This window comes from Canis lupus, chromosome 12, assembly GCF_048164855.1.
Source record: "Canis lupus baileyi chromosome 12, mCanLup2.hap1, whole genome shotgun sequence".
In the NCBI taxonomy this organism is placed as follows: domain Eukaryota; kingdom Metazoa; phylum Chordata; class Mammalia; order Carnivora; family Canidae; genus Canis; species Canis lupus.
Window position 1 is genome coordinate 4,751,669 of NC_132849.1, and position 22,184 is coordinate 4,773,852.

The window sequence follows — 22,184 nt, forward strand, 5'->3', positions numbered from 1 at the left end:
TCCCACTCTACAGGTGAGAAAACTGAGATTCCACCAACTGTCCAAAGTCACACAGCTAGAAGACCCTAAACTCAAAACTCAGGTCTGGTTGGTTATAAATCTAATATTAACCACACTACTGTTCTGTCCCCAAGAATCCTGTACTTTAACCTGTAGATGCCAGGGAGCCATTAAACATCTTTTTTTTAAATTTTTATTTATTAATGATAGAGAGAGAGAGAGAGAGGCAGAGACACAGGCAGAGGGAGAAGCAGGCTCCATGCAGGGAGCCCGATGTGGGATTCGATCCCAGGTCTCCAAGATCGCACCCCGGGCCAAAGGCAGGCGCTAACCTGCTGCGCCACCCAGGGATCCCCATTAAAGATCTTTGAGCAGAAGACTGACAAAGTCTGTTTTTTTAGAAAGGTTCATCACTAAAAGCAGAGTGGAAAACGGACTGGAGCAGAGGGAGACTGACCTAAGTGAACATTTGTTGACTCTCAAATTCTGGACTTAGGGTAGTGGGGCTGCTGGCGTCACCCGGTAATCATTCTGCAGTCCAGATCAGCGCGAGCTAGGGGAAGGAGCTTGGGGGTCGTCTCCACGCCGCTCCCCACCCCCGGGGGCGGGGCTGCAGGGTAAAGAAGCGGTTTAGCGCCGCCTGCAGCCCAGGGCGTGATCCTGGAGACCCTGAATCGAGTCCCACATCGGGCTCTCTCTGTATGATGCCTGCTTCTCCTCTGCCTGTGTCTCTGCCTCTCTCTCTCTCTCGGTCTCTATGAATAAATAAATAAAATCTTAAAAAAAAAAAGAAGAAGAAGAAGGCTTGACAGACGGGCCTAGAAGCGTCTCGACGCTCTCCTACTTCTGCCTGTGGACGAAGGGCTTCCGCCGCCGCCCGCCGCCGCAGGTAGTTGTGTCGAGCGCCGATACCGCGCTGGGTGAGGGGCCGCTGGTGGCGGCGCAGTCTCGGTAGGCAGTATGAGTTTGGCCGGTGGCCGGGCCCCCCGGAAGACCGCGGGGAACCGGCTTTCTGGGCTCCTGGAAGCCGAGGAGGAAGATGAGTTCTACCAGACGACTTACGGGGGTTTCACAGAGGCAAGAGTCGGGCCCAGGAAGAGGGAGGGGAGGAAGCTACTAGGAGTCCTGAACGGAGAAACGTCGGACAAAGAAGGGGGCGGGGAATGGATAGAATCAGCCCTGGGAGTGATATTCGAGAGCGGGTGGGAGAGTCCTGGATGGGGTTGGAGGGCTCAGGGATGAGGGGCTCTCCGAGGCACCCCAGACCATGGAAGAAACCAAGCGTATACTTCTCGGGTTGCGTGTTTCACTTCTGACGTCTAACGTACTCGAGCTCCTCGTAGTCACGCAGTATGGACTCTGGCCTACTGCTTGGTTATCCACCTGAAGGTAGAAAAGGATCTCTTCACAAAATAGAGGAGCTCAGCCTACTTTTTTCACCTTTCAAATCTCAACGTCAATGTCTCCTTAGTTAATCCTTCCCTAACTGCTCTAAAAAGTGGTCCATTTATTTCCTTCATATAATATATTTCGAATTGCAATTAGATTTGGTTTGCCTACTTGTTTATACTTTTCTATTAGATTGTAAGCTCTGTCAGGTTAGAGATGGTCTGTTTTGTCCAGCAGTATACGTCCAGTGCCTGGTCCATTCTCTGGATTGGACCGGCACTGGTGCTGATTGAATCTGTCCATTCTTAAAATATCTGTTGAAGGGATCCCTGGGTGGCGCAGCGGTTTGGCGCCTGCCTTTGGCCCAGGGCGCGATCCTGGAGACCCGGGATCGAATCCCACGTCGGGCTCCCGGTGCATGGAGCCTGCTTCTCCCTCTGCCTGTGTCTCTGCCCCTCTCTCTCTGTGACTATCAGAAATAAATAAAAAATTTAAAAAAATATCTGTTGAAGAGCTAGGGCAAGCCAACCACTGTGGTAAGTTCTAGGGAAGCGTAAAGTATTGAAAACACCACTTTGTTACTCGTATTCCAGACCCCAGTGGGGGGAACCAGCTGGATTAACAGCTGAAATACTTTGTGATAAGGAGGGAAAAAAAATGGTAAGCTAGGGTGCTGTGGTAATATACGGGAGCCAGAGTTATTGGTTAGGATTGGCCTCCCTGGAGGACATGATGTTTAAGCTTACTACAGTATGAAAAGTAGGCCTTGACTCAGTGAACAGCAGTAGGGCTGGGAGCAGGATAAGGAGAAACGGTGTGTGTGTGGAGGGGTGGGGGGGATGCAGAATGTGTAAAGGTACTGAGTCTGTGTGGTACATGCAGGCCTACTCTCCTTTCTCCAAACCTTGAAGGAGAATAAAATTGATAAGGTTGGAGGGAGTGGACATAGGCCAAATCATGTTGGGCCTTATGAACCATGTTGAGGGGTTTTGCTCTTTATCTAGACGACTGAGAAGATTCATCAAAGTACCATGATCAGATTTGTATTTTAGAAAGCTCACTCTGTAATGAGGAGAATGGTTTGAAGGAGGCAGTGGGAGTAGAGAAACATGGGCAATAGTTTCAAGACAAATTAAGGACATTGAATCCATAGGACTTGAATCCACAGGACTTGATTGGGAGTCATTACTTACACAGTAGACCAACTATAGTTTAAAATAGAATGTTCTCATCCCTCCCCCAAAGGCCATTTTCCTATTCCTGTCATTTTACGAGTCGTTATTTAATATGTACCCTTCATGCTTCCAAAAAGGATTAAAGGAGGCTTACAATATAAACAAAAAGTAGGAACTGTAAAAATAGAGACAGATCAGAAGTAATTGTACCAGGAACCTCTGCTAAAATAGTAATAGCAATTTATATTAAATTTAGCGGGGCGCCTGGGTGGTTCAGTGGTTAAGCATCTGCCTTTGGCTCAGGGCGTGATCCCAAAGTCCCGGGATCGAGTCCCACATCAGGATCCTTGTATGGAGCCTGTTTCTCCCTCTGCCTGTGTCTCTGCCTCTCTCTCTCTCTCTCTCTCTGTCTCTCATGAATAAATAAATAAAATATTTTAATAAATAAATAAATAATAAATTTAGCTGTGAGCTTCCTGGCAGCCAAGCCCTGAATTTCTTTTTTCAGTAAGAAAGAGGCATATACATTCTTTAAGAGAGAAAAATTTATTCAGCATTAAGTCCTAGGAAGAAGTGCACTTCTACATAAAATTATAAAGTAATGGGTTCACTAGATGATGTAGAAACATTCACTTACCTAGTCATGCCTATTAATGACCCTTGATAAAAGCCAAAGGTATGGTAGTAAATCCCTAACTTAGTGAAAGCATCTTGATTGGACGGACACTAAGCTAATGTGCAGTTCAATGACTACTCTCTGGTGCGATGACTTAATACCTGGTTAGAGCTGAGGGGATTAATGTGTTCCCAGGCAGTCTTTCACAAGCATCAGTTGGGAGGAAATGATGGCCATCGGTGCAAGTTTGAACTCTGGCTAGCTTGGCATGTCAGCTGTCTGTGCTGTTTGCTTGCTTTGGCAGCATGTGTACCAGGATTAGCCTGTTGGTCTACATCCCTGACTGAAGAGAGAGCCACATGTTTGAGGTGCCACCCTGCCCAGTTTTTGACTCCCTCGCCCTTAAGTGTGTTTTTCCCTTTACTTTCCTATGTGGCTGCCATTCTAGTCCTAACCTGTAACCCCTCAATTCTAGGGTGTACTCCACGTTCTCTACTCCACTCAGCTAACAACTTCCAGAGCTTTCTGAAACAGCCCTGGTATATAGTTTTCCTTCCTCCCTAAATCTTCATTGGCTCTCCATTATACATATTACAAGAACTCAGTTATTTTTCTGTTGCAACACACCTGAGGAATGAGACCTATGTCTCAGTAAGTTTACCTCAACAAAGATTATCAATAATGGGACAAGTAAGGAGAGGGAGAGAATTGAGAATCATTGGCCTGCAAATTAAAAGTCACGAGTTTATTAGCCTGATACGTGAGTTTCTTTCTCTGTTGACTGAAGGCAACCTTTTCAAGTCTTCTAGCTTTGGAGGGCAGTCAGTTAATGTTGGAAGAAGACAGTGCTGGAGTCAAAGGCAGTCGGCTAGGAAGATTTCTTGCCCAAGACAGCCTTCTGCTTTACTGAGGTCTAAGTTTTTATTCCATAAACAAGGTATACACATTCCTGCGTCTGCACCTTTGTTCTTGCTATTCCATCTACCCATGATACCTCTGCCCTTTTGGCCGTCTAAACACTACCATATTTTAAACCACAACTCAAGTCCTCTTTGTTCTTTAGATTCTAAAGCAGAGTTTAGCAAACCCTGACCTATTGGCCAAATTCAGCACATTACCTGTTCTGTTCTGGACCTTTACAGAAAAAGTTTGCCAACCCCTGCTCTAAAGGAATAAAGTTAAAGTTTAGACCCTCCCAGACCACTGGTCTATAGGAAATATGCCTTCCTCCAAGCTCCTATAACATTTTTAAATTTATTTATTTATGTGTTTATTTGAGCAAGCAGGGCGGGGGCGGGGATGGGGGCAGACAGAGAGGGAGGGAGAATCCTCAAACAGACTCCCTGCTAAGTGCGGAGCTCAATACAGAACTCAATCTCAGGACCCTGACATCATGATCTGAATCAAAATCAAGAGTTGACCATTTAACTGACTGAGCCACTCCTACAACATTTTAGTACCATTTAGTACCATTTGATACTTTATAGTTGCCTTGTATTCAGACTTCCTTTTACAATTATGTCTTGTCCTCTGCCAGACTGTGAGACCCCTGAGGTAGAGATCAAACCATATCCTTTTGTATCCCAGCACTTAAGACTGCTACGGGCAGTGGATCAATGCTGGAAGGCGTGGTGCTAGTGCCAAAGTCCATCAGCTAGGAGGGCTTCTTGCCTGAGGAAACTGAAGGGCTGGGCTGGGAAGGATTGTGGAACAGATCTTACATCAAGAAAGAAAAAAGAAAAAAAAAAAAAGAAAGAAAAAAGATTCTGTTCCTGGAGGGGCACTGATGACTCCAGTGACAGTGAGAACCTCCTTTTCCTGTGTCCTCAGGAATCGGGAGATGATGAGTATCAAGGGGACCAGTCAGACACAGAGGATGAGGTGGACTCTGACTTTGACATTGATGAAGGGGATGAACCATCCAGTGATGGAGAAGCAGAAGAGCCAAGAAGGAAGCGCCGAGTAGTCACCAAAGCATATAAGGTACTGGGGGTATCCTGGTTTTATTGGACTTCCATAATTTCCCATAATTTCTGTTCTGCCCTTCATTAGGTCCCAGTACTCCTCTCTTCCCTGCAACCAGTCCAGTTTCCTACAGTGCTAGTGTTCTCTTCTTAAGATCCTCATCTTTCTCCTTATCAATTCTATTCCCTGGTATCTGATTCCAATCTGTCCCCAGGAGCCTCTCAAGAGCTTGAGGCCTCGAAAGGTCAGCACTCCAGCTGGTAGCTCTCAGAAGGCCCGAGAAGAGAAGGCACTGCTGCCACTAGAACTACAGGACGATGGCTCTGACAGTGAGTAGAGATGTTTTGGTCAATTGACAAAATTGGAATAGAACGATAAAGCATTCTATCAGTGTTATGTTTACTAAAGTTGTTTACTACAATTATATAAGTAAAATATACACTTTGGAAATATACACTGAAGTATTTAGGGTCAGGAGCTAGGATGTGTGCAAATTAAGCCTCAGATCATTCAGGAAAACACATGCAATGCAAATGAGGTGAAAGGTAAACAGGAGGTGATCTGGGTAAAGAATACATGGGTAGTCTGTGGACTCTTCTTGCAACTTTTTTATAAGCTTGAAATGATTTCCAAATAAGTTTTAAATTTTTTAACTATAAATTAAAGGAGGTGGACATGAATTTAAAGATTTTTTTTCCTCTCTGACTTCTTTCCGAGGCCGGAAGTCCATGCGTCAGTCTACAGCCGAGCATACACGACAGACATTCCTTCGGGTACAAGAGAGGCAGGGCCAGTCACGGCGGCGAAAGGGGCCCCATTGTGAGCGGCCTCTGACCCAGGAAGAGCTGCTCAGAGAGGCCAAGATCACAGAAGAGCTCAACTTACGTTCACTGGGTCAGTCTGTGGTTTTAAGAACAGTGGGCAGAGAGCTGAGGAGCATGACAAAAGTGGAGACTGGAGAACCTGAGCAGCTATGGAGAGGGAGATCCGGAACAAGGGAGTCAAAGAGATGTAGAGAGTGAGGGCTTAATAGCAAGGAAAGAGGCAGTGAGGAGGGCTCTGAAGTACAAGTTAGATAGAAAGTGTATGGGGTAAAATAAGAATTGCATAGAACTGAGTTCAGATCCTAGTTCTGCTTTTCATTTGCTGTAAGACTGCTGGCAGTTAACCTACTTGTGTCTCGTTGTCCTGGTTTACAAACAGACAATAATGCCTACTTTATGCTAATTGTAAAAATGAGGAATTATTAGTTCATAAGATGGGCTATTTTCAAGTCAAAATTCTTTTTTTTTTAAGATTTTCATTTATTCATGAGAGACACACAGAGAGAGAGGCAGAGACATAGGCAGAGGGAGAAGCAGGCTCCCCTCAGGGAGCCTGATGTGGGACTCGATCCCAGGACTCCAGGAATGATCCTGAGCCAAAGGCAGACACTTATCCACTGAGCCACTTGGGAGTCCCAAGTCAAAATTCTTTAAAGTCTCTTCACTTTACATGCTGAATACATGATCTTGTATTATAATATGCTATACAAGACACATTTCTTTTTTAAGAGAGAATGGAGGGAAGGGGCAAAGGGAGCAGGAGAATCTCAGGACCCTGAGATCAAGACCTGAGCTAAAATCAAGAGTTGGACACAACCAACTGAGCGACCCAGGCACCCCAAAACACACATTTCTTTATAAGGTGTTGAGAGATGACAGTCTTAAATCATGAGTGGTACATGCGGGAACAGCAGGTTACACACCTCCCATCGAATGCTCAATGTGAGCATACTTTCATCAGGCAAAATAACACAATCACTTATAGTATTTAATTTGTTCTCTTTTTCTTTCTCTCCCCACCACCCCCGAATCTTTCTCTGAATCTTGCTCTTAGGTGAGGAAACGTATAGTTGAACGTGTATAGCCCCAATGTGGAATGGAAGATTATTTACACAGAGTATCTGGGACCCAACCCATTCCACTTTTATATTTCTCAAATTTAGATAACTCCAAAAGAACACAATGATTAAGAAAAGATTTACTTCAGTTCTGGCATCTTCAGGATATATTTTCACAATTATTTCATTAAATACAACAAAACTTTTTTTTTCTTTTTTTTAAGATTTCATTTGTTTGGGACACCCGGGTGGCTCAGCGGTTTAGTGCCACCTTCAGCCCAGGGCGTAATCCTGGGGTCCCGGGATCGAGTCCCACATCGGGCTCCCAGCATGGAGCCTGTTATTCCCTCTGCCTGTGTCTCTGCCTCTCTCTGTGTCTCTCATGAATAAATAAATAAAATCTTTTTTTTTTTAATTTATTCATGATAGTCACACAGAGAGAGACAGAGAGGCAGAGACACAGGCAGAGGGAGAAGCAGGCTCCATGCACCGGGAGCCCGACGTGGGATTCGATCCCGGGTCTCCAGGATCGCGCCCCGGGCCAAAGGCAGGCGCCAAACCGCTGCGCCACCCAGGGATCCCTAAATAAATAAAATCTTAAAAAAAAAATTCATTTGTTTATTTGAGAGAGAGCACAGAGGGAGAGGGAGAAGCAGACTTCTCACTCATTAAAGAGCCTGATGTGGGGCTTGATATCAGGACCCTGAGATCATGACCTGAGCCAAAGGTGTATGTTTAACCTTCTGAGCCACTCAGGCGCCCCATTATATTGACTTTAAAATCGGTATTTAATCTTTGTGTGATGGTAATTCCATACTTTCGAACAGTAGCTATCCCTCAAAACAGAAGTGACTGAGAACCATCACAAACAGTGAGGTGACTTTGATATCACATCCTTTCACTACATTGGTTGGTTTGGGCCACTATAAGGTAACTTCTAGGCTTTTTACATCAGTAACTGACATAGGAGACCTTGCAGAAGTTCATGAACATACTGAATTTGAGGATTCTGGGAGCAGTCCATGCAGTGCTGAGTTCAGTTCAGTGTAGACACCTGGACTTGAACAAAAGATCTGGGCTGGAAACAGAAACGTGAAAAAGTCTGTAGAGTATAGATAGCACTGGTAGGTTAGATCAGCAAGGGAGAAAGCATGGGGAAGAAAAGACAGAAGCTGAAGAACATCTGCAGACTAGATATAGAATGTAATGGGCTCATATAAGAGGAGCTTAGCAGTGGCCAGAGAGTTGGAGAACTCCAAGAATATTGTCTTAAGAATGCCAAGGAAAGGACAGCCTCGGTGGCTCAGCAGTTTAGCACCACCTTCAGCACAGGGCGTGATCCTGGAGACCCGGGATTGAGTCCCACGTCGGGCTCCCTGCATGGAGCCTGCTTCTCCCTCTGCCTGTGTCTCTGCCTCTCTCTATCTCTGTGTCTCTCATGAATAAATAACTAAAATCTTTAAAAAAAGAATGCCAAGCAAAGAGAATGTTTAAAAGAGTCTCTTCTGGGGCACCTGGGTGGCTCAGTGATTGAGCATCTGCCTTTGGCTCAGGTCATGATCTTGAGATCGAGTAGGGATCCCGGTAGGGAACCTGTTTCTCCCTCTGCCTATGTCTCTGCCTTTCTCTGTGTGAATATCTTTTAAAAAATGAGTCTCTTCTGAATGCTGCAGAGATGCCACTCAGGTGGAGAACTGAGAAGTGTCCATTTGTCTTGGTGATAGATAAGTCAGAGATGACCTTAAGGAACACTTTGGGGGACCACACCATTTTGAAGCAGCTTGAAAAGTTTGGCTGTAAAGGGTGGAAGAAGGAATAAGGGCTGTGGCGTTTGGGGTAAACATAGTTTCCCTTATTTGTTTCATTCAAAGATTGGAGGAACTATATCTTTGGTGAGAAGCACCTAAAAGTTTAATAATAGGGAAAAAAGAAAGACTTAATAGTGTAGGTTTTTGGAGAAGTGAGAGGTGGAATTGAGGGGGTAGCTAGAGCACAGATGGAGGAATTGGCTTAAGTTAAGAGGGAGGGAGGGAGGAAGGAAGGATGGTTTATACTTGGAGGTTTCCAAACCCACAGCAGGATGTTGGAGTGATTGTCACCTGATTTCTTCTAGACACTATCACCTGTCAGGTGTTGGGCATAGAGGTGACAGCTTGAGGAGAGTGAAGGGTCTTTGAAATACCTGAGATATAATTATATGCTGATGTTGGGGGAGTCTTGAATTTTGGGAACATGTGTTCATGGTGGTTCCAGTCTACCACATTGTGTAATATTTCACCAGGAGCACTTAGCAATCTAGGTCTGGGCCAGGGAGTTTCGACTGATAAGAGTGATTGAAATGATAGACTGAGGGGATCCCTGGGTGGCTCAGCAGTTTAGCGCCTGCCTTTGGCCCAAGGCATGATCCTGAAGTCCCAGGATCGAGACCCACGTCAGGCTCCCTGCGTGGAGCCTGCTTCTCCCTCTGCCTGTGTCTCTGCCTCTCTCTCTCTCTCTCTCTCTCTGTGTGTGTGTCTTTCATGAATAAATGAATAAAAATCTTAAAAAAAAATGATAGACTGAGGAACCTAACCTTGATTTTAAAAGAAACATGAAGACTAGAAGGGGCTGCTAGGTAGAATGTAGAGAGATCCATGTGCGGGAGGCATCAAGGAAGAAAATAGAGGTATCTAGAGTAGTGGAGCAAACAGATCCAAAGGATAGGATGTTGTGGCCAGAGCCTGGGATATGTGATTTTAGTATTTTAGAGCTGGGCCAGTTCTAGGCAATAACGAAGTATAGGCTGTAGCTGTGGTGGAATGGAATAATTCGAGTGTCACAGACAGGAAGATTGTTAAGCGATGAGATTTGTAAAGAAACTGAGGATGGGATGTTGAAGGGGTTACCCATGTGCACTTTGAGGTCATCAGGGTGACACAGGAGGATAGGAGTTGGGTGGAGAGGAAGAATGTAAAGCGCTGCCAAAGTCTTCAGTGAGTGAGGGGAGTGAGCATGGTACATGGCAGGAAGGAGAGATGATCTAGCCTGGTGGCATAAGTCACAAAAGGGAAGTGAGTTTGCAGATGGGTAGAGGAGCAGTGATCTAAAGTTGCAGTGTGGGCTCAACAGAATACAGGCATGCCCTGCATGGGATGTGGCAGGATGAACAGCCTCCACCAGAGGTCTACAGGGAGAGTGGTGGCCTGAGGGGCTGATAGGCTTCCAGGAAGACAAGTTGTGGAAGGAATGCTGAGTTGAGGAACTTGAGGACAAAGATGAGTTGGCTGATTATGGAGCAGGACTTCTAGAAGGCACAGGAAAGTATTTGAAAGGAGAAGGATTGGAAGGTTGGCTGAAGGGAAAGAAAGTAATATTACCTATCAGAATTCCAAATACAAGAAAGGCTAAATCATCAGTGGAGTTTCCTGGTCCAACTTTATCTAGAGGATTATACCCACATTTTTTTTTTTTTAAGATTTTCATTTATTCATAAGAGCCGAGAGAGAGAGAGAGAGAGAGAGAGAGAGTGAGAGGCAGAGACACAGGCTCCATGCAGGAAGCCCGAAACGGGACTCGATCCCGGGACTCCAGGATCACACTCTGGGCTGAAGGCAGGCTCTAAACTGCTGAGCCACCCAGGGATCCCCTGTACCCATATTTAAGAAACAGAAATTTTGGGTTCATTCAGAGAAAAGGAACAGGAATATTTTGACCTATTTAGTATTAACAAATACTTGTGGGCAGCCGGGGTGGCTCAGCATTTTAGCACCGCCTTCAACCCGGGTCCTGATCCTGGAGACCCGGGTTCCAGTCCCATGTCAGGCTCCCTTCATGGAGCCTGCTCCTCCCTCTGCCTGTGCCTCTGCCTCGCTTTTTCTCTCTCTGTGTCTCTCATGAATAAATAAATAAAATCTTAAACAAACAAACAAATACTCGTTGAGTGCCTGCAACATGCAGAACACTGCTTGGCCCTGATAATATGTAGGTAATATGAGTCATAATCAGTGCCCTTGAGGAGGAGATGTGTATACCAACTGTGAACTGCCAGACAGCAGTGTCACAGGTCCAGCCAAGGGACTGTGAGAAGCATTCAGGAGAGGCAGTTATTCTGCTTAGCTCATTATTGCTGCATGACAATACAGATGCAGTGTTGCCAGATTTTCTTATAATTTTAAGAGGAGGGCACCTGGGTGGCTTAGTGGCTGAGTGCCTTTGGCTCAAGGCATGATCCTGGGGTCCTGGGTTGGAGTTCCACATCAGGCTCCCTGCAGGGAGCCTGCTTCTCCCTCTGCTTATGTCTCTGCCTCTCTGTGTCTCTCAAAGAGGAACCAGAAATCTCTGTATTTAAGTGTAATTTCCTTGGGGCACCTGGGTGGTTCCATCAGTTACAAGCACCTGACTCTTGAACTTGGCTCAGATCTTTTTTTTTTTTTTTTTAAGATTTTATTTATTTATTCACGAGAGACACACAGAGAGAAGCAGGTTCCATGCAGGGAGCGCAATGTAGGACTCGATCCCAGAACTCTAGGATCATGCTGTGGGCCGAAGGCAGACACTCAACTGCTGAGCCACCTAGGCATCTCTCAGCTCAGATCTTGATCTCAGGATTGTGAGTTTAAGCCCTACATTGGGCTCCACACTGGATGTGGAGCCTACTGAAAAATGAATGAGTGAAGTTCATCATTTTCAAATGTCAGTAACTAATTAAAATTTTCCAAAAAAAATTTTTTTTAAAGATTTTATTTATTTATTCATGAGAAACACACAGAGAGAGAAGCAGAGACACAGGCAGAGGGAGAAGCAGGCTCCATGCCGGAAGCCTAACATAGGACTCAATCCCAGGTCCCCAGGATCAGGCCCTGGGCCGAAGGCGGCACTAAACCGCTGAGCCACCCAAGCTGCCCTAAAATTTTCTTTAAAATACAATACAGAGGGGCACCTGGGTGGCTCAGTCAGTTAAGCATCTGCCTTCAGCTCAGGTCATGATCCAGAGTTCTGGGATCAAGTCCCGCATTGGGCTCCCTGCTCAGTGGAAGTCTGATTCTCCCTCTGCCCCTCCCCCGTGCTCATGCTCTCTCACTCACCCTCTCAAATAAATAAAATATATTTTTTTTAATTAAAAAATCCAACTATTGATTTCAGCTCAGGTCATGATCTCAGGGTCCTGGGATCAAGCTCCATGTCAGGCTCCAGACTCAGCAGGAAATCTATTTGGGGATTCTCTTCCCACCCCCACCCCAAATAAATAAGCCTTGAAAAAAAATACAATACAGTGCAAAACAGATTGCATAGAATATTTAAATGGACTGCCAGCTTGCAACTTCTGCCATAGACTGAAAAATACAGTAGCAGAAGAGTATCCTAAGCCACTGTGGTTAGCAAAAAGTGTGTCTCAAAATCATGTATGAGGAATAGTTTGATGAGATGGGTATTGTGATCAGCCTAGAGAGACATGGACACTAATTTCAACTATGTAAAGGACCATCATGTGGAAGACAGATTAGATCCACATCCTTTACAGCCCCAAAAGGTTAAACAGTGTAATCAGGCAACATATTTCAACTTAAAATAGGAAGGAACTCTGTTATGACTAGAAATGCCTGAAGTCCCAGTGTGCTGCTCTGGCTGGAGCAAGTGGACAGGGTAGCTATAGAGGAATATGCAGGGAAACAGTGGGCTTCTCATCCAAGGGTCCCTTCCAGCTCTAAAGCTGTACTATTCTGAGTGTATGAGGAACCAAGTGGTCAGGATGTCAGAAAACATCAGAAGTAGAAGGTGCTAGGAGGCCTCAGAGGATCTACATGAATGACTTAGGCAGGGACTAGCCAGCTAGGAAGATAATTGAGAGACTGGGGGACAGAAGTGGGTGTGGGCACAAAGGGGACTCACCATCCCTTCATACCTTCCTTTGACCCTGAAGAGACATACGAGAGGCTCGAGGCTGACAAAAAGAAGCAGGTGCACAAGAAGAGGAAGTGCCCTGGGCCCATAATCACCTATCATTCGGTGACAGTGCCGCTTGTTGGGGAGCCAGGCCCTAAAGAAGAGAATGTGGATGTGGAAGGGTGAGTGTGTCATAGGGAAGAGGGGGAGAGAGCCTTCTCCCTGCCCTCCTCAGCTCTTCTCCCACAGCTATCCTTCAGAGTCCTCTTCCTTCAGCTCCTTGTTTCTTTTAGCCTTCTTCTCTCTCCAGCTTTTCCATCCAGCCCAGCTTGCTTTTCCCTGTCACTTAGATTCTCTCAGAACATTGTCATCACTCTACCTCCTTCCTCTCTTTCCTTGCCTGATGTTTATCTATTGTTTTCTCTCCTCAGAGTGTTTGTGTTTTTCTGTCTCTCCCCTTAGGCTGGATCCTACTCCCACAGCTTCTGCACTGACTCCCCATGCCGGCACTGGACCCGTTGTCCCTCCACCTCGCTGCTCGCGTACTTTCATCACTTTTAGTGATGATGCAACATTTGAGGAATGGTTTCCCCAAGGCCGGCCCCCAAAGGTCCCTGTTCGGGAGGTCTGCCCCGTGACCCATCGCCCAGCCCTGTACCGGGACCCTGTCACAGACATCCCCTACGCCACTGCTCGAGCCTTCAAGATCATCCGTGAGGCCTACAAGAAGTACATCACTGCCCACGGACTGCCGCCCACTGCCTCAGCCCTGGGCCCTGGCCCACCACCTCCCGAGCCCCTCCCTGGTTCTGGGCCCCGAGCCTTGCGCCAGAAAATTGTCATCAAATAAGGAGATGTTTAATCCTTAGAAACCTCTTTCCTGCCCTGACTTGGGGCTCTTCATGTTTCCCCTTCTCTCCCTGCTTCTCCCCTTTGTCAGCTCTGAGCTTTGCCCAGCCCTTTTCTATTTCTTTCCCCCCAGTTCCTACTGGTTTTGTGTTTTTTAATCTAATAAAAGAGAAAGATCTCCTTTGTCTGGTGTCTGATGTAGAGTTGGGTGCAGTCTGTGAATGTCTGAGTATATATGGGTTTTTATTTTGTTTAATAGCGTTTATTGTGAGCTTCCGTTTTTAAATTATAAGTATTTGTTCCTCCAGCTGGATTATAAACACCTTTAGACACCCAAACAAAATTCTTATACTTACCTTCATATCACCTTATATTCCCTGCTTTGAATATAGCAAGGCACCAATTAAGTAGGAACTGTGTGGTTCTCCTAGAACAGTTTGTAGGACTTGGGCTCATATGCACGAAGGGAAGGAAGTGCCATGGCTGTTACTGGCCACTAGAGGCTCTCAGGGCTGGGCAGGGTATGGGGGCTGTGTATATGTGATCTCCCACTACCCCCCACCTGGCCAGAGCTAAAATAATAAAATGCTGAGCTCACTGTTCCCCCACCCTCTTCCCCGGCACTGGGCTCCTCCTGCTGCTGAGACAGTGCTCCAGTAGCACTGACAAACCGACAGAAGGGGAGGTGAGAAGGGAAGTGGCCACCAGGACTGGTAGGTGGGGAAGGCAGGGGGCTTATGGATCAGAGCTCGGTGGGAGATGGGAGGTGAGGGGTGGCTCCTACTGGGAATGATATGAAGCGTGTTTCTGTTCTTGGTGTATGTTCTGCCACTGTCCTATCCCTTAACTGTAGTTTACATTGTCAGTGCAAGTATCTCACACACTTTGTGGATCTTTCATATTTGGCATGGTGTGTATGTGTAGCTTGTGTGTATTTTCTATAATGTAAAAGATTGGACAAGTTTAATCTTCCTGCTGTATTTAGAGAAACTTTATTGCATGTGGAGAAGGCATTTCCTACCCATTGGTCCGGTGTCACCTTCCCATCCAAAGCCAGGGACAAATTATGGGAACTCAGTCCCTTCTGAGAGCGTACCACCCTTCCCCCAACCTGGAAGTTCCCCAGCTCCTCTGAGCCTTTGCTTTCCCTTGGGCTTTAGTTTTAGCAAACATAGAAAGTGAAATCTTGATTCTCCCACAATAAAAGAGGAAATGAGGATAGGGTAAGAAAACTGCCTCTTTTCTCCCCGCTTCCCTTGCTTCCTTAAACCAGTATAGGAAAAAGACGATTATGGGGAAGAGAGGAGGAATTTCCCTGAAGCTCTCTGTATGCCCCCCTTCCTTTCAATAGGAACTGGGCATGGGGCCAGCTGTTGGCAGGGGCCCTGGCAGCTGTGCTTGGGCAAGAGGCACCGACCGCCGAGGTCAGAGGGGAGGGTGCTGCCAGGATTTCTCTGTAATACAATGGGCAGGCAAATCCAGCTTGGATGTCTGGGATCCCCAACCAGTGGTTGAAGCTGGGGAAGCAGGAAGAAGGAAGCTCTGGTTCTAACTAAACAACCTAACCTTCCCCCATACTCCCATGCCTGACTAGATTTCTAACTGCCAAGGCATCTAGTTCACTGTTCTGCCCCCTGGCCGGTCTGTGTCCTGCTGTGTCTGTGTGCACATTTCCATTATCCAGTCACTTTCCCCATGTTCCCCAGGCTCCGTGAGTGCCACACAGTGGGGAGGGGGTGGGGTCCATCATGTCATCATATCAGAAGGAACTGGAGAAATACAGAGACATAGATGAAGATGAGATCCTAAGGACCTTGAGCCCTGAGGAGCTAGAGCAGCTGGACTGCGAGCTACAGGAGATGGACCCCGAGGTAGGGAGCTGGGAGCAGTCTCCAGGCATTTGAGAAGGGGGAGGGGCCCTGGGTGGCTGAGATCCAGGCTGCCTACAGGGCTTGGAGTCCCAAGGGGGCCAAGGAAAAGGGGTCTGCAGATGTTTTAGGGAGCCCTGGAAGGTGCCCCAGATCAGAGGTCCAACTTGCTCCCCAAAACTTACCCCTCAGAACATGCTCCTGCCAGCTGGACTAAGGCAACGTGACCAGACAAAGAAGAGTCCAACAGGGCCGCTGGATCGGGATGCCCTTTTGCAGTACCTGGAGCAGCAGGCACTCGAGGTCAAAGAGCGGGACGACTTGGTGCCCTTCACAGGGGAGAAAAAGGGTATGGAGACCCTCACGACCATGCCTACCAAAACCCAAATGGTTGTCTCTCAACTGTACTCCCCCCTCCAGCCTCCCTCTCGCCTTCCAGCTCCTAGCTGCCCAGGGACTCGGCCACCCTGAAACCTACATGCCATCTTTCACTTCTCCAACTTTTAGAAGAGATCAGGGGACTCAGGAGTCCTGATCTGGTAGAGGACTCAAGCTTTACAGTGGCCCCTAGGACCCAGACCTCCACCTCCCGGAGAAGGAAAGGAAGCTGGATACAGGGATCTTAGGAGGAATGCCCTCTACCTGAACCATCCCTCATCTCCCCATCAGGGAAGCCCTATATTCAGCCCAAGAGAGAAATTCCTGTACAGGAGCAGATCACTCTGGAGCCTGAACTGGAAGAGGCACTGGCCAACGCCACAGATGCTGAAATGTGTGATATAGCAGGTGGGCAGCTGTGGAAAGTTGAGGAGGGTGACGACACCAGGGGCGGGGGGTCCTACCCAGGGCATGGGACTCATGAGGAAAGCCTTGGACAGGACATGGATGTTAAAGAAAGCCTCAAGGTCGTGTTTTGTTGTTTTTTTTTTTTTTTATGTATTAGTTCATTCATTCTTTAATTTAGTAAGTTCACATCTCAAAGGCAATTTTACAGGGATCATAAAGCAGGTAAGAGTGTCACTAGTCTGGCTGAAAACAGGAGGAAGTGGGACAGACTCCCTCATCCCTTTTTTTGGCACGTTTGGTCTTTCCTTCCTTCCCCCTCTAGGGGTTCCTTAGGAACCCTCCCTTAGCCTGGTCTTAAAGTTTTTTACAAATCACACCTTGAGCAGCTCATGGAAGGGAACTCTGGGACCTAGGGAGAGCGGGAACCTCTTTGGAAGAGTGGGAGAGGTCAGGCTTTAAAACTGCAACAGGGGCAGCCTCAGTGGCTCAGCAGTTTAGCGTCGCCTTCAGCCTGGGGTGTGATCCTGGAGACCCAGGATCGAGTCTCGCATCGGGCTCCCTGCACAGAGCCTGCTTCTCCCTCTGCCTGTGTCTTTGCCTCCCTCCCTCTCTCTCTGTGCATCTCTCATGAATAAATAAATAAAATCTTAAAAAAAAAAAAAACTTCAACAGATTCAGAATGAGGAAGGGGTACTGGAAACAAACCCCTTCTCATTCCCTGTCCCCCCCTACTTGCTCTCTCCAGCAATTCTGGGCATGTACACACTGATGAGCAACAAGCAATACTATGACGCCATCTGCAGTGGAGAAATCTGCAACACAGAAGGCATTAGCAGTGAGTGTGTCTGGGGGCACAGCACCCACGACTTTTGGCAGCCACTCCCAAGGTCTGCGGGAAGGTAGCAAAGGGTAAAACAGGGTGATCACGGAGAGGATGTGGTGCATGAATAATAAGAGAACCTATGAGGAGGAGACTGTGGGGGACAGGCTGGGGTTTCCTTCTGGCCCTCACCCACCAGGTGTGGTACAGCCTGACAAGTATAAGCCAGTGCCAGATGAGCCCCCAAATCCTACAAACATTGAGGAGATCCTGAAGAGTGTTCGAAACAATGACAAGGAGCTGGAGGAAGTTAACCTCAATAACATACAGGTATCTGACCCCCCCACACCCATCCTCCAAATACTAAATGCCCATTTAACTATGTGAGTCCCAGATATGTGAGTCCCTTAGCCTGCCATTTCCTCTTCCCCTCTGTCAGGACATCCCAATACCCATGCTAACTGAGTTATGTGAGGCCATGAAGAAAAATACCTACGTCCGGAGCTTCAGTCTTGTGGCCACAAGGAGTGGGGACCCCATTGCCAATGTAAGGCAACTTGAAATCCCTAGTCCTCTCCCCATACTTTACCATGCACCCCTGCCAGGGCTGTCATAAGGGTTTGTGCTGGGGATGCTTTTCCTATCAATGTTCTCTTAGGGTAGCCTACGCCCAGTCCTATGGCTCATCACTCTGAAATCTTCTGATCACCTTCTCAGAGAGCCATGGCCCTCTCTACCACCCCACCAACTTCACTGCATGCCTACCCTCCCCGCTTCCCCTACTACCTGTGCTCCCTTCCATCTCCCTGAGCCCCACCTACAGCTCCTCAAGGACTCTTCTCAAAGAGCTGTGTTTCCCTCTTGCTCCTGTTCTTTCTCTCCTCAGTCATCTGTGAAACTATCCCCTAATCCTAACCCAAGTCCCTACTACCCAGGCGGTGGCTGACATGTTGCGTGAGAATCGTAGCCTCCAGAGCCTGAACATTGAATCCAACTTCATTAGCAGCACAGGGCTCATGGCTGTGCTGAAGGCAGTTCGGGAAAATGCCACACTCACTGAGCTGCGTGTAGACAACCAGGTCAGCATTACCTTCCTCTGGTCTTTGCATTCAGGTAATACTCACTGAATCTCTTTTCTGGAGCAGCCCTTGGGTCAGGATCTCATCTAATTTTGTCTGAATTCTCCTCTTCATGGTCTCTATGAAGGGAGCCAAGTCAGCACTTCTCATCACCCACTCTGATGAAACAAGCTTCTTTGACCTCCCAAAGGGTTGGTGGTGTGGGACAATGAACCAGGCAGAGAGCGTGGCTGACAGGTCTCATCTCTCCTTCCCCCAGCGCCAGTGGCCTGGTGATGCAGTGGAGATGGAGATGGCCACCGTTCTCGAACAGTGTCCCTCCATTGTCCGCTTTGGCTACCACTTTACACAGCAGGGGCCACGAGCTCGGGCAGCCCAGGCCATGACCCGGAACAATGAACTACGTGAGTAAATACAAACTTGTTGTGTGGCGGAAAGGGCAAATAGGTAGTGAATCTGAAAGCTTAGTGACTAATGGCCTTTGGGCTGCCAAAGCAGTATTCACATGAGAAGTTTAAACCCTGTGAGAAAGTAGAAAAGTCTCCTGCCCCAAATTATACCTGCAGAAAGGTGGAAAAGAAGCCAGACATACCTGTTTGTGGGCATGGCATTTTTACTTGCCATGTGGGGTGGGTATGCTTGCTGGCCTAAGGCATTACCTCTTTGAGTCTGGCCAAGGAACTGGAAAGGGGAAGATGAGTACCTTTGCAGGAAGCAAAGAGATAAAACAAAGACTTGTGTTTCCTCTTTCCTGTTATAGGCCGCCAGCAAAAAAAGAGATAACGCTACCTTTTCCCTTTACCAACTAGAGCTGGGAGCCCTGAATACCTAAATCCTTCTCTCTCCCCTTTCCTGTAAATAAAGGCCCTTCTGTCCACTCTGCCTGCCTCCCTCTTTCCTCGGGCTTTGGGGTGGGAATCTTGGCGCTAACCCCCAAGGGTTACTGCCAGTTCATCAGGGGATTATTTATACTCTGGGGATCAGCAGGCAGGGAGGTTCAAGTTACTAGGCAGAGGTGGGGCAGCTCCCTCCCTTGGTGTTCCCTGTGGCCCTGCCAATGCAGTTAGTCCCTTCTGCTCTCACAGGGTACCTACTACCCCAGCCCTCTTTTCAGATACGGGTAGGGCCCCTGGTGTCTAACTACAACTTCATGTGATCTGAAGGAGGAAAGAACTTTGAGTGAAGGTGGGGAAGAAGGCAGACAACATGAAGGGCAAAGACCTCCTTCTGACAGACTTATTAATAGGGCATTGGGCTGCATGCAGCTGACGCTTGGCAGTACTTTGGTTGAAGGTGGGGGAGGGGTCAGAAGTATGGGGAGCTGTGTACATTTCAGGGAAGAATGGGCCTGGCTGTCCTGAAATGGGGGACACCTGAAATGGGTGGCTTGGTTGGTTAATCAGAGTTTGACTCTTGATCTCAGCTCAGGTCTTGATCTCAGGGTCATGAGTTCAAGCTCTACATTGGGCTCCACACTGGGTGTGTAGCCTACTTAAAAAAAAAAAAAAAATCCACCAGTGAAATCCTGAAATGGGGCAAGGAAGTAGACTTGAAGAAAGTTAGACTCCTGGAGCCTGCTGAAATTTATTTGTGAACTGAGGGGGAAAAGAGGGTATCAGTCTAAGGAAAGGTCAGGAGGTTCCTCTTCATCAGAGTCAAACTCAACATTCTCATCTTTTACCCATCGACCTTGTCCATCTGGGATCCATCCAGAGCTGCAAATAACAGAAAATAGAATAAATCAGGAAAAGAGGTTTAAGAAGTTAATGGGGATAAGAGAAAAACAATTGAGAAGGATTGAAATAAGAAAACTCAGAAAGAAAAGAGAAAACTTGAAGAAAGTGATTCTGCATACAAACCTTCGAAGGGTGAGGTAATGATCCAGGGCTCGTTTCCTCGTGGGGCTCATGGGCACAGGGGATGAGACAGTTGCTGACTCCTTGGCCTGTGGGCCAGCTCCAGGCATGGGTTCCTTAGTGATCTTCCCACTCTCAGGCTCAACCTCTGGGGGTGGTAAAGGGGGATGGGAGACAGAGGGACGAGGGGTTTCTGGTCTAGGTAGAGAAGAATCAACGTCTATAAAAGTAGTAAAGGAAAAAGGCCAATTCTCCTATGACTCCCAATCCCTTACAGAAGTGTTTCCTAAACTGTGTTCCTCAAGATATTAGTAAATGTCTTGCATAAAAAAAAGAATTTTGGAATCATATGAATTTTTAAAAGGCTAGTATAACATTTTGAGGGTTTTTTTTTTTTAATCTTTAGACTTTGTAGAGCCCTTCGAATATATTAATATTACTACTCTTCAAGTAGGATCACAAAGTGCCATTTCCTGGGGCACCTGGGTGACTCAGTGGTTGAGTGTCTGCCTTCGGCTCAGGTCATGATCCCGGGGTCCTGGGATTGAATCCTGCATTGGGCTCTCCACAGGGAGCCTGCTTCTCCCTCTGCCTATGTCTCTGCCTCTCTCTGTCTCTCATGAATAAATCAGTAAAATCTTTAGAACAAAAACCAAAGTGCCGTTTCCTAAACTTAAAAAAAAAAAAAAAAAGCAACATTCTCTTTTTTTTCTGAAATATCAGTAAACATCTCTGGAGTATTAATATTCCTGAGAATACAATTTGTAATACCTTTATCTTAGAGCCATCTATCTCCTCTGACCCGCCCTACCTCTGGCTTTCCCACCCCACAGACCTGTGCTTCCTGCGGCAGCAACTGTTATAGTGAGGAGCTCTGTGCAGAGCACTCTGGGTGGTAAGTCGGGTCTGCGTTAACAGAGGAGCCTGGTGTGGAGATGGGAAACACAGTCAGTGTCTTCAGAGCTAGAAAGAAGTCGAAGCCCTTCAAGCCTAAGATGTGCAGCAGGCCCACCCAAAACACACCCTCCCCTCCCTGATTACCTACCTCAGCCTTGATCTCTGACTGCCTCAATTCATTCTGCTGTCTTGGATTCTGCTCCATTCCCTTTACTGGCTGCTTCTTGCCATAGAAAAGCTGCAGGCCTGAAGGTAGAGGGGAAGAGAATTAAAAACAAAACCGCAAGAGTGATCTGCAGAGATTTGTCTTCCCTCACTTACTGGACAGATGTTTCTTGCCTGCACGGTGGGCAGTCAGCATGGCCAGGGTGTCCAGTACAGGTCGGTGGGGACAGATAGCACAAGCGAAGCTGGAGAGGAGGGTAGAAGATATTCGGTGCCAGGTGAGTGGGGTCTGGTTCCACCTGGACCTAGCAACCCTTTCCAAAACCAAACTCTAGGGTCTCCCAATTTCCACCACCCGCATCCCTGTCCCTCATCCCCCATCAGAAAATCCTAGATACTCCCGCTCCCCCCTTGATAACAAAATTATACGAAGCCTATAACCGCAGCACCCTCGGGCTTGATCACCCCTCGCCCTCACCGTCCATCCCGTAGCATGAGCGCTTCATCCTCTGGGATATAACTGGCCAGCAGGTCCCCGACTCTCCGTTTCTGCAGGGGGTAGCCGGACGGGACCAGTGGGAGAGGAGGGAGGGGTCAAAGATTGAAAGGCAAAAAGGACCATGAGAACAGAGATCACTGGGCGAAGAAGGGGTCACTACCCAGCTCTGGTCGCGCCGGCCCCGCAGCTGTTGCCAGAGCAACAAAACAGCTCCTTCACGGGGCAGTGAAACTGTTCCCGATGCTCCCCTCTCGCGCTTACTTTGAGCACATTGAGTTGACTCGAATCATCCCCTTCCCTCTTGAAAGACATTACGACTGAGCTCCAGAAGCGAACAATTCTCCCGAGCCGCCTCGGCCACTCCTCTCAGGCCACCGTAGCGAGAGTAAGGCGTCTTCTCCCGTCGGGTTTCTTTCCGGTTGGCCTCCTTACTTCCCTAGATGCACAGCGCTCGCGGAAAGCCCGCCCACAGCCTG

At 47.5% G+C, this 22,184-nt stretch overlaps 3 protein-coding genes across 7 annotated transcripts; 2 read left to right on the forward strand and 1 right to left on the reverse strand.

Annotated features, from left to right (window-relative positions):
* The first annotated feature begins 888 nt into the window (after positions 1-888).
* On the forward strand, positions 889-13,923 carry VPS72 (vacuolar protein sorting 72 homolog). Of its 2 annotated transcripts, XM_072769199.1 has the most exons (6): positions 889-1,077; positions 5,011-5,163; positions 5,360-5,474; positions 5,863-6,039; positions 12,927-13,071; positions 13,352-13,923. In XM_072769199.1, exons 1-6 carry the CDS (start codon positions 961-963, stop codon positions 13,737-13,739), a joined length of 1,095 nt encoding a protein of 364 aa, XP_072625300.1. In that variant the 5' UTR covers positions 889-960; the 3' UTR covers positions 13,740-13,923. The 2 variants fall into 2 exon arrangements, with proteins under 2 accessions (XP_072625300.1, XP_072625301.1); XM_072769200.1 differs by lacking the exon at positions 12,927-13,071.
* Positions 13,924-14,268: 345 nt separating this feature from the next.
* Positions 14,269-22,129, forward strand: TMOD4 (tropomodulin 4). Of its 3 annotated transcripts, none has more exons than XM_072769195.1 (10): positions 14,269-14,451; positions 15,445-15,609; positions 15,799-15,955; positions 16,276-16,392; positions 17,138-17,227; positions 17,412-17,542; positions 17,652-17,759; positions 18,148-18,291; positions 18,551-18,695; positions 20,005-22,129. In XM_072769195.1, the coding sequence occupies exons 2-10, from the start codon at positions 15,487-15,489 to the stop codon at positions 20,166-20,168; spliced, it is 1,179 nt and encodes a 392-aa protein (XP_072625296.1). In that variant the 5' UTR covers positions 14,269-14,451; positions 15,445-15,486; the 3' UTR covers positions 20,169-22,129. The 3 variants fall into 3 exon arrangements, with proteins under 3 accessions (XP_072625296.1, XP_072625299.1, XP_072625298.1); XM_072769198.1 differs by lacking the exon at positions 20,005-22,129 and adding an exon at positions 19,052-19,171; XM_072769197.1 differs by having other exon boundaries at positions 14,274-14,423.
* SCNM1 (sodium channel modifier 1) lies at positions 19,846-22,165 on the reverse strand. Of its 2 annotated transcripts, none has more exons than XM_072769202.1 (7): positions 21,970-22,165; positions 21,688-21,758; positions 21,384-21,454; positions 21,193-21,290; positions 20,983-21,071; positions 20,151-20,345; positions 19,846-20,006 (listed from the first exon to the last, which is right to left on the reverse strand). In XM_072769202.1, the coding sequence occupies exons 1-7, from the start codon at positions 22,018-22,020 to the stop codon at positions 19,907-19,909; spliced, it is 675 nt and encodes a 224-aa protein (XP_072625303.1). In that variant the 5' UTR covers positions 22,021-22,165; the 3' UTR covers positions 19,846-19,906. The 2 variants fall into 2 exon arrangements, with proteins under 2 accessions (XP_072625303.1, XP_072625302.1); XM_072769201.1 differs by having other exon boundaries at positions 21,366-21,454; positions 21,970-22,160.
* Positions 22,166-22,184: the final 19 nt, after the last annotated feature.

Excerpts from the sequence above, each read along its gene's own strand:
- TMOD4 (XM_072769195.1), top strand. The coding sequence starts at position 15,487 with ATGTCATCATATCAGAAGGAACTGGAGAAATACAGAGACATAGATGAA. Across the intron at positions 15,610-15,798 it reads TACAGGAGATGGACCCCGAG|AACATGCTCCTGCCAGCTGG; the intron begins GTAGGGAGCTGG and ends CTTACCCCTCAG. Across the intron at positions 17,760-18,147 it reads GTGGGGACCCCATTGCCAAT|GCGGTGGCTGACATGTTGCG; the intron begins GTAAGGCAACTT and ends CCTACTACCCAG.
- VPS72 (XM_072769199.1), top strand. The coding sequence starts at position 961 with ATGAGTTTGGCCGGTGGCCGGGCCCCCCGGAAGACCGCGGGGAACCGG. Across the intron at positions 5,164-5,359 it reads TAGTCACCAAAGCATATAAG|GAGCCTCTCAAGAGCTTGAG; the intron begins GTACTGGGGGTA and ends ATCTGTCCCCAG. Across the intron at positions 5,475-5,862 it reads ACAGGACGATGGCTCTGACA|GCCGGAAGTCCATGCGTCAG; the intron begins GTGAGTAGAGAT and ends CTTCTTTCCGAG.
- SCNM1 (XM_072769201.1), bottom strand. The coding sequence starts at position 22,020 with ATGTCTTTCAAGAGGGAAGGGGATGATTCGAGTCAACTCAATGTGCTC. Across the intron at positions 21,455-21,687 it reads CTCATGCTACGGGATGGACG|CTTCGCTTGTGCTATCTGTC; the intron begins GTGAGGGCGAGG and ends CCTCCTCTCCAG. Across the intron at positions 20,346-20,982 it reads TGCTGCCGCAGGAAGCACAG|ACCAGAAACCCCTCGTCCCT; the intron begins GTCTGTGGGGTG and ends TTCTCTACCTAG.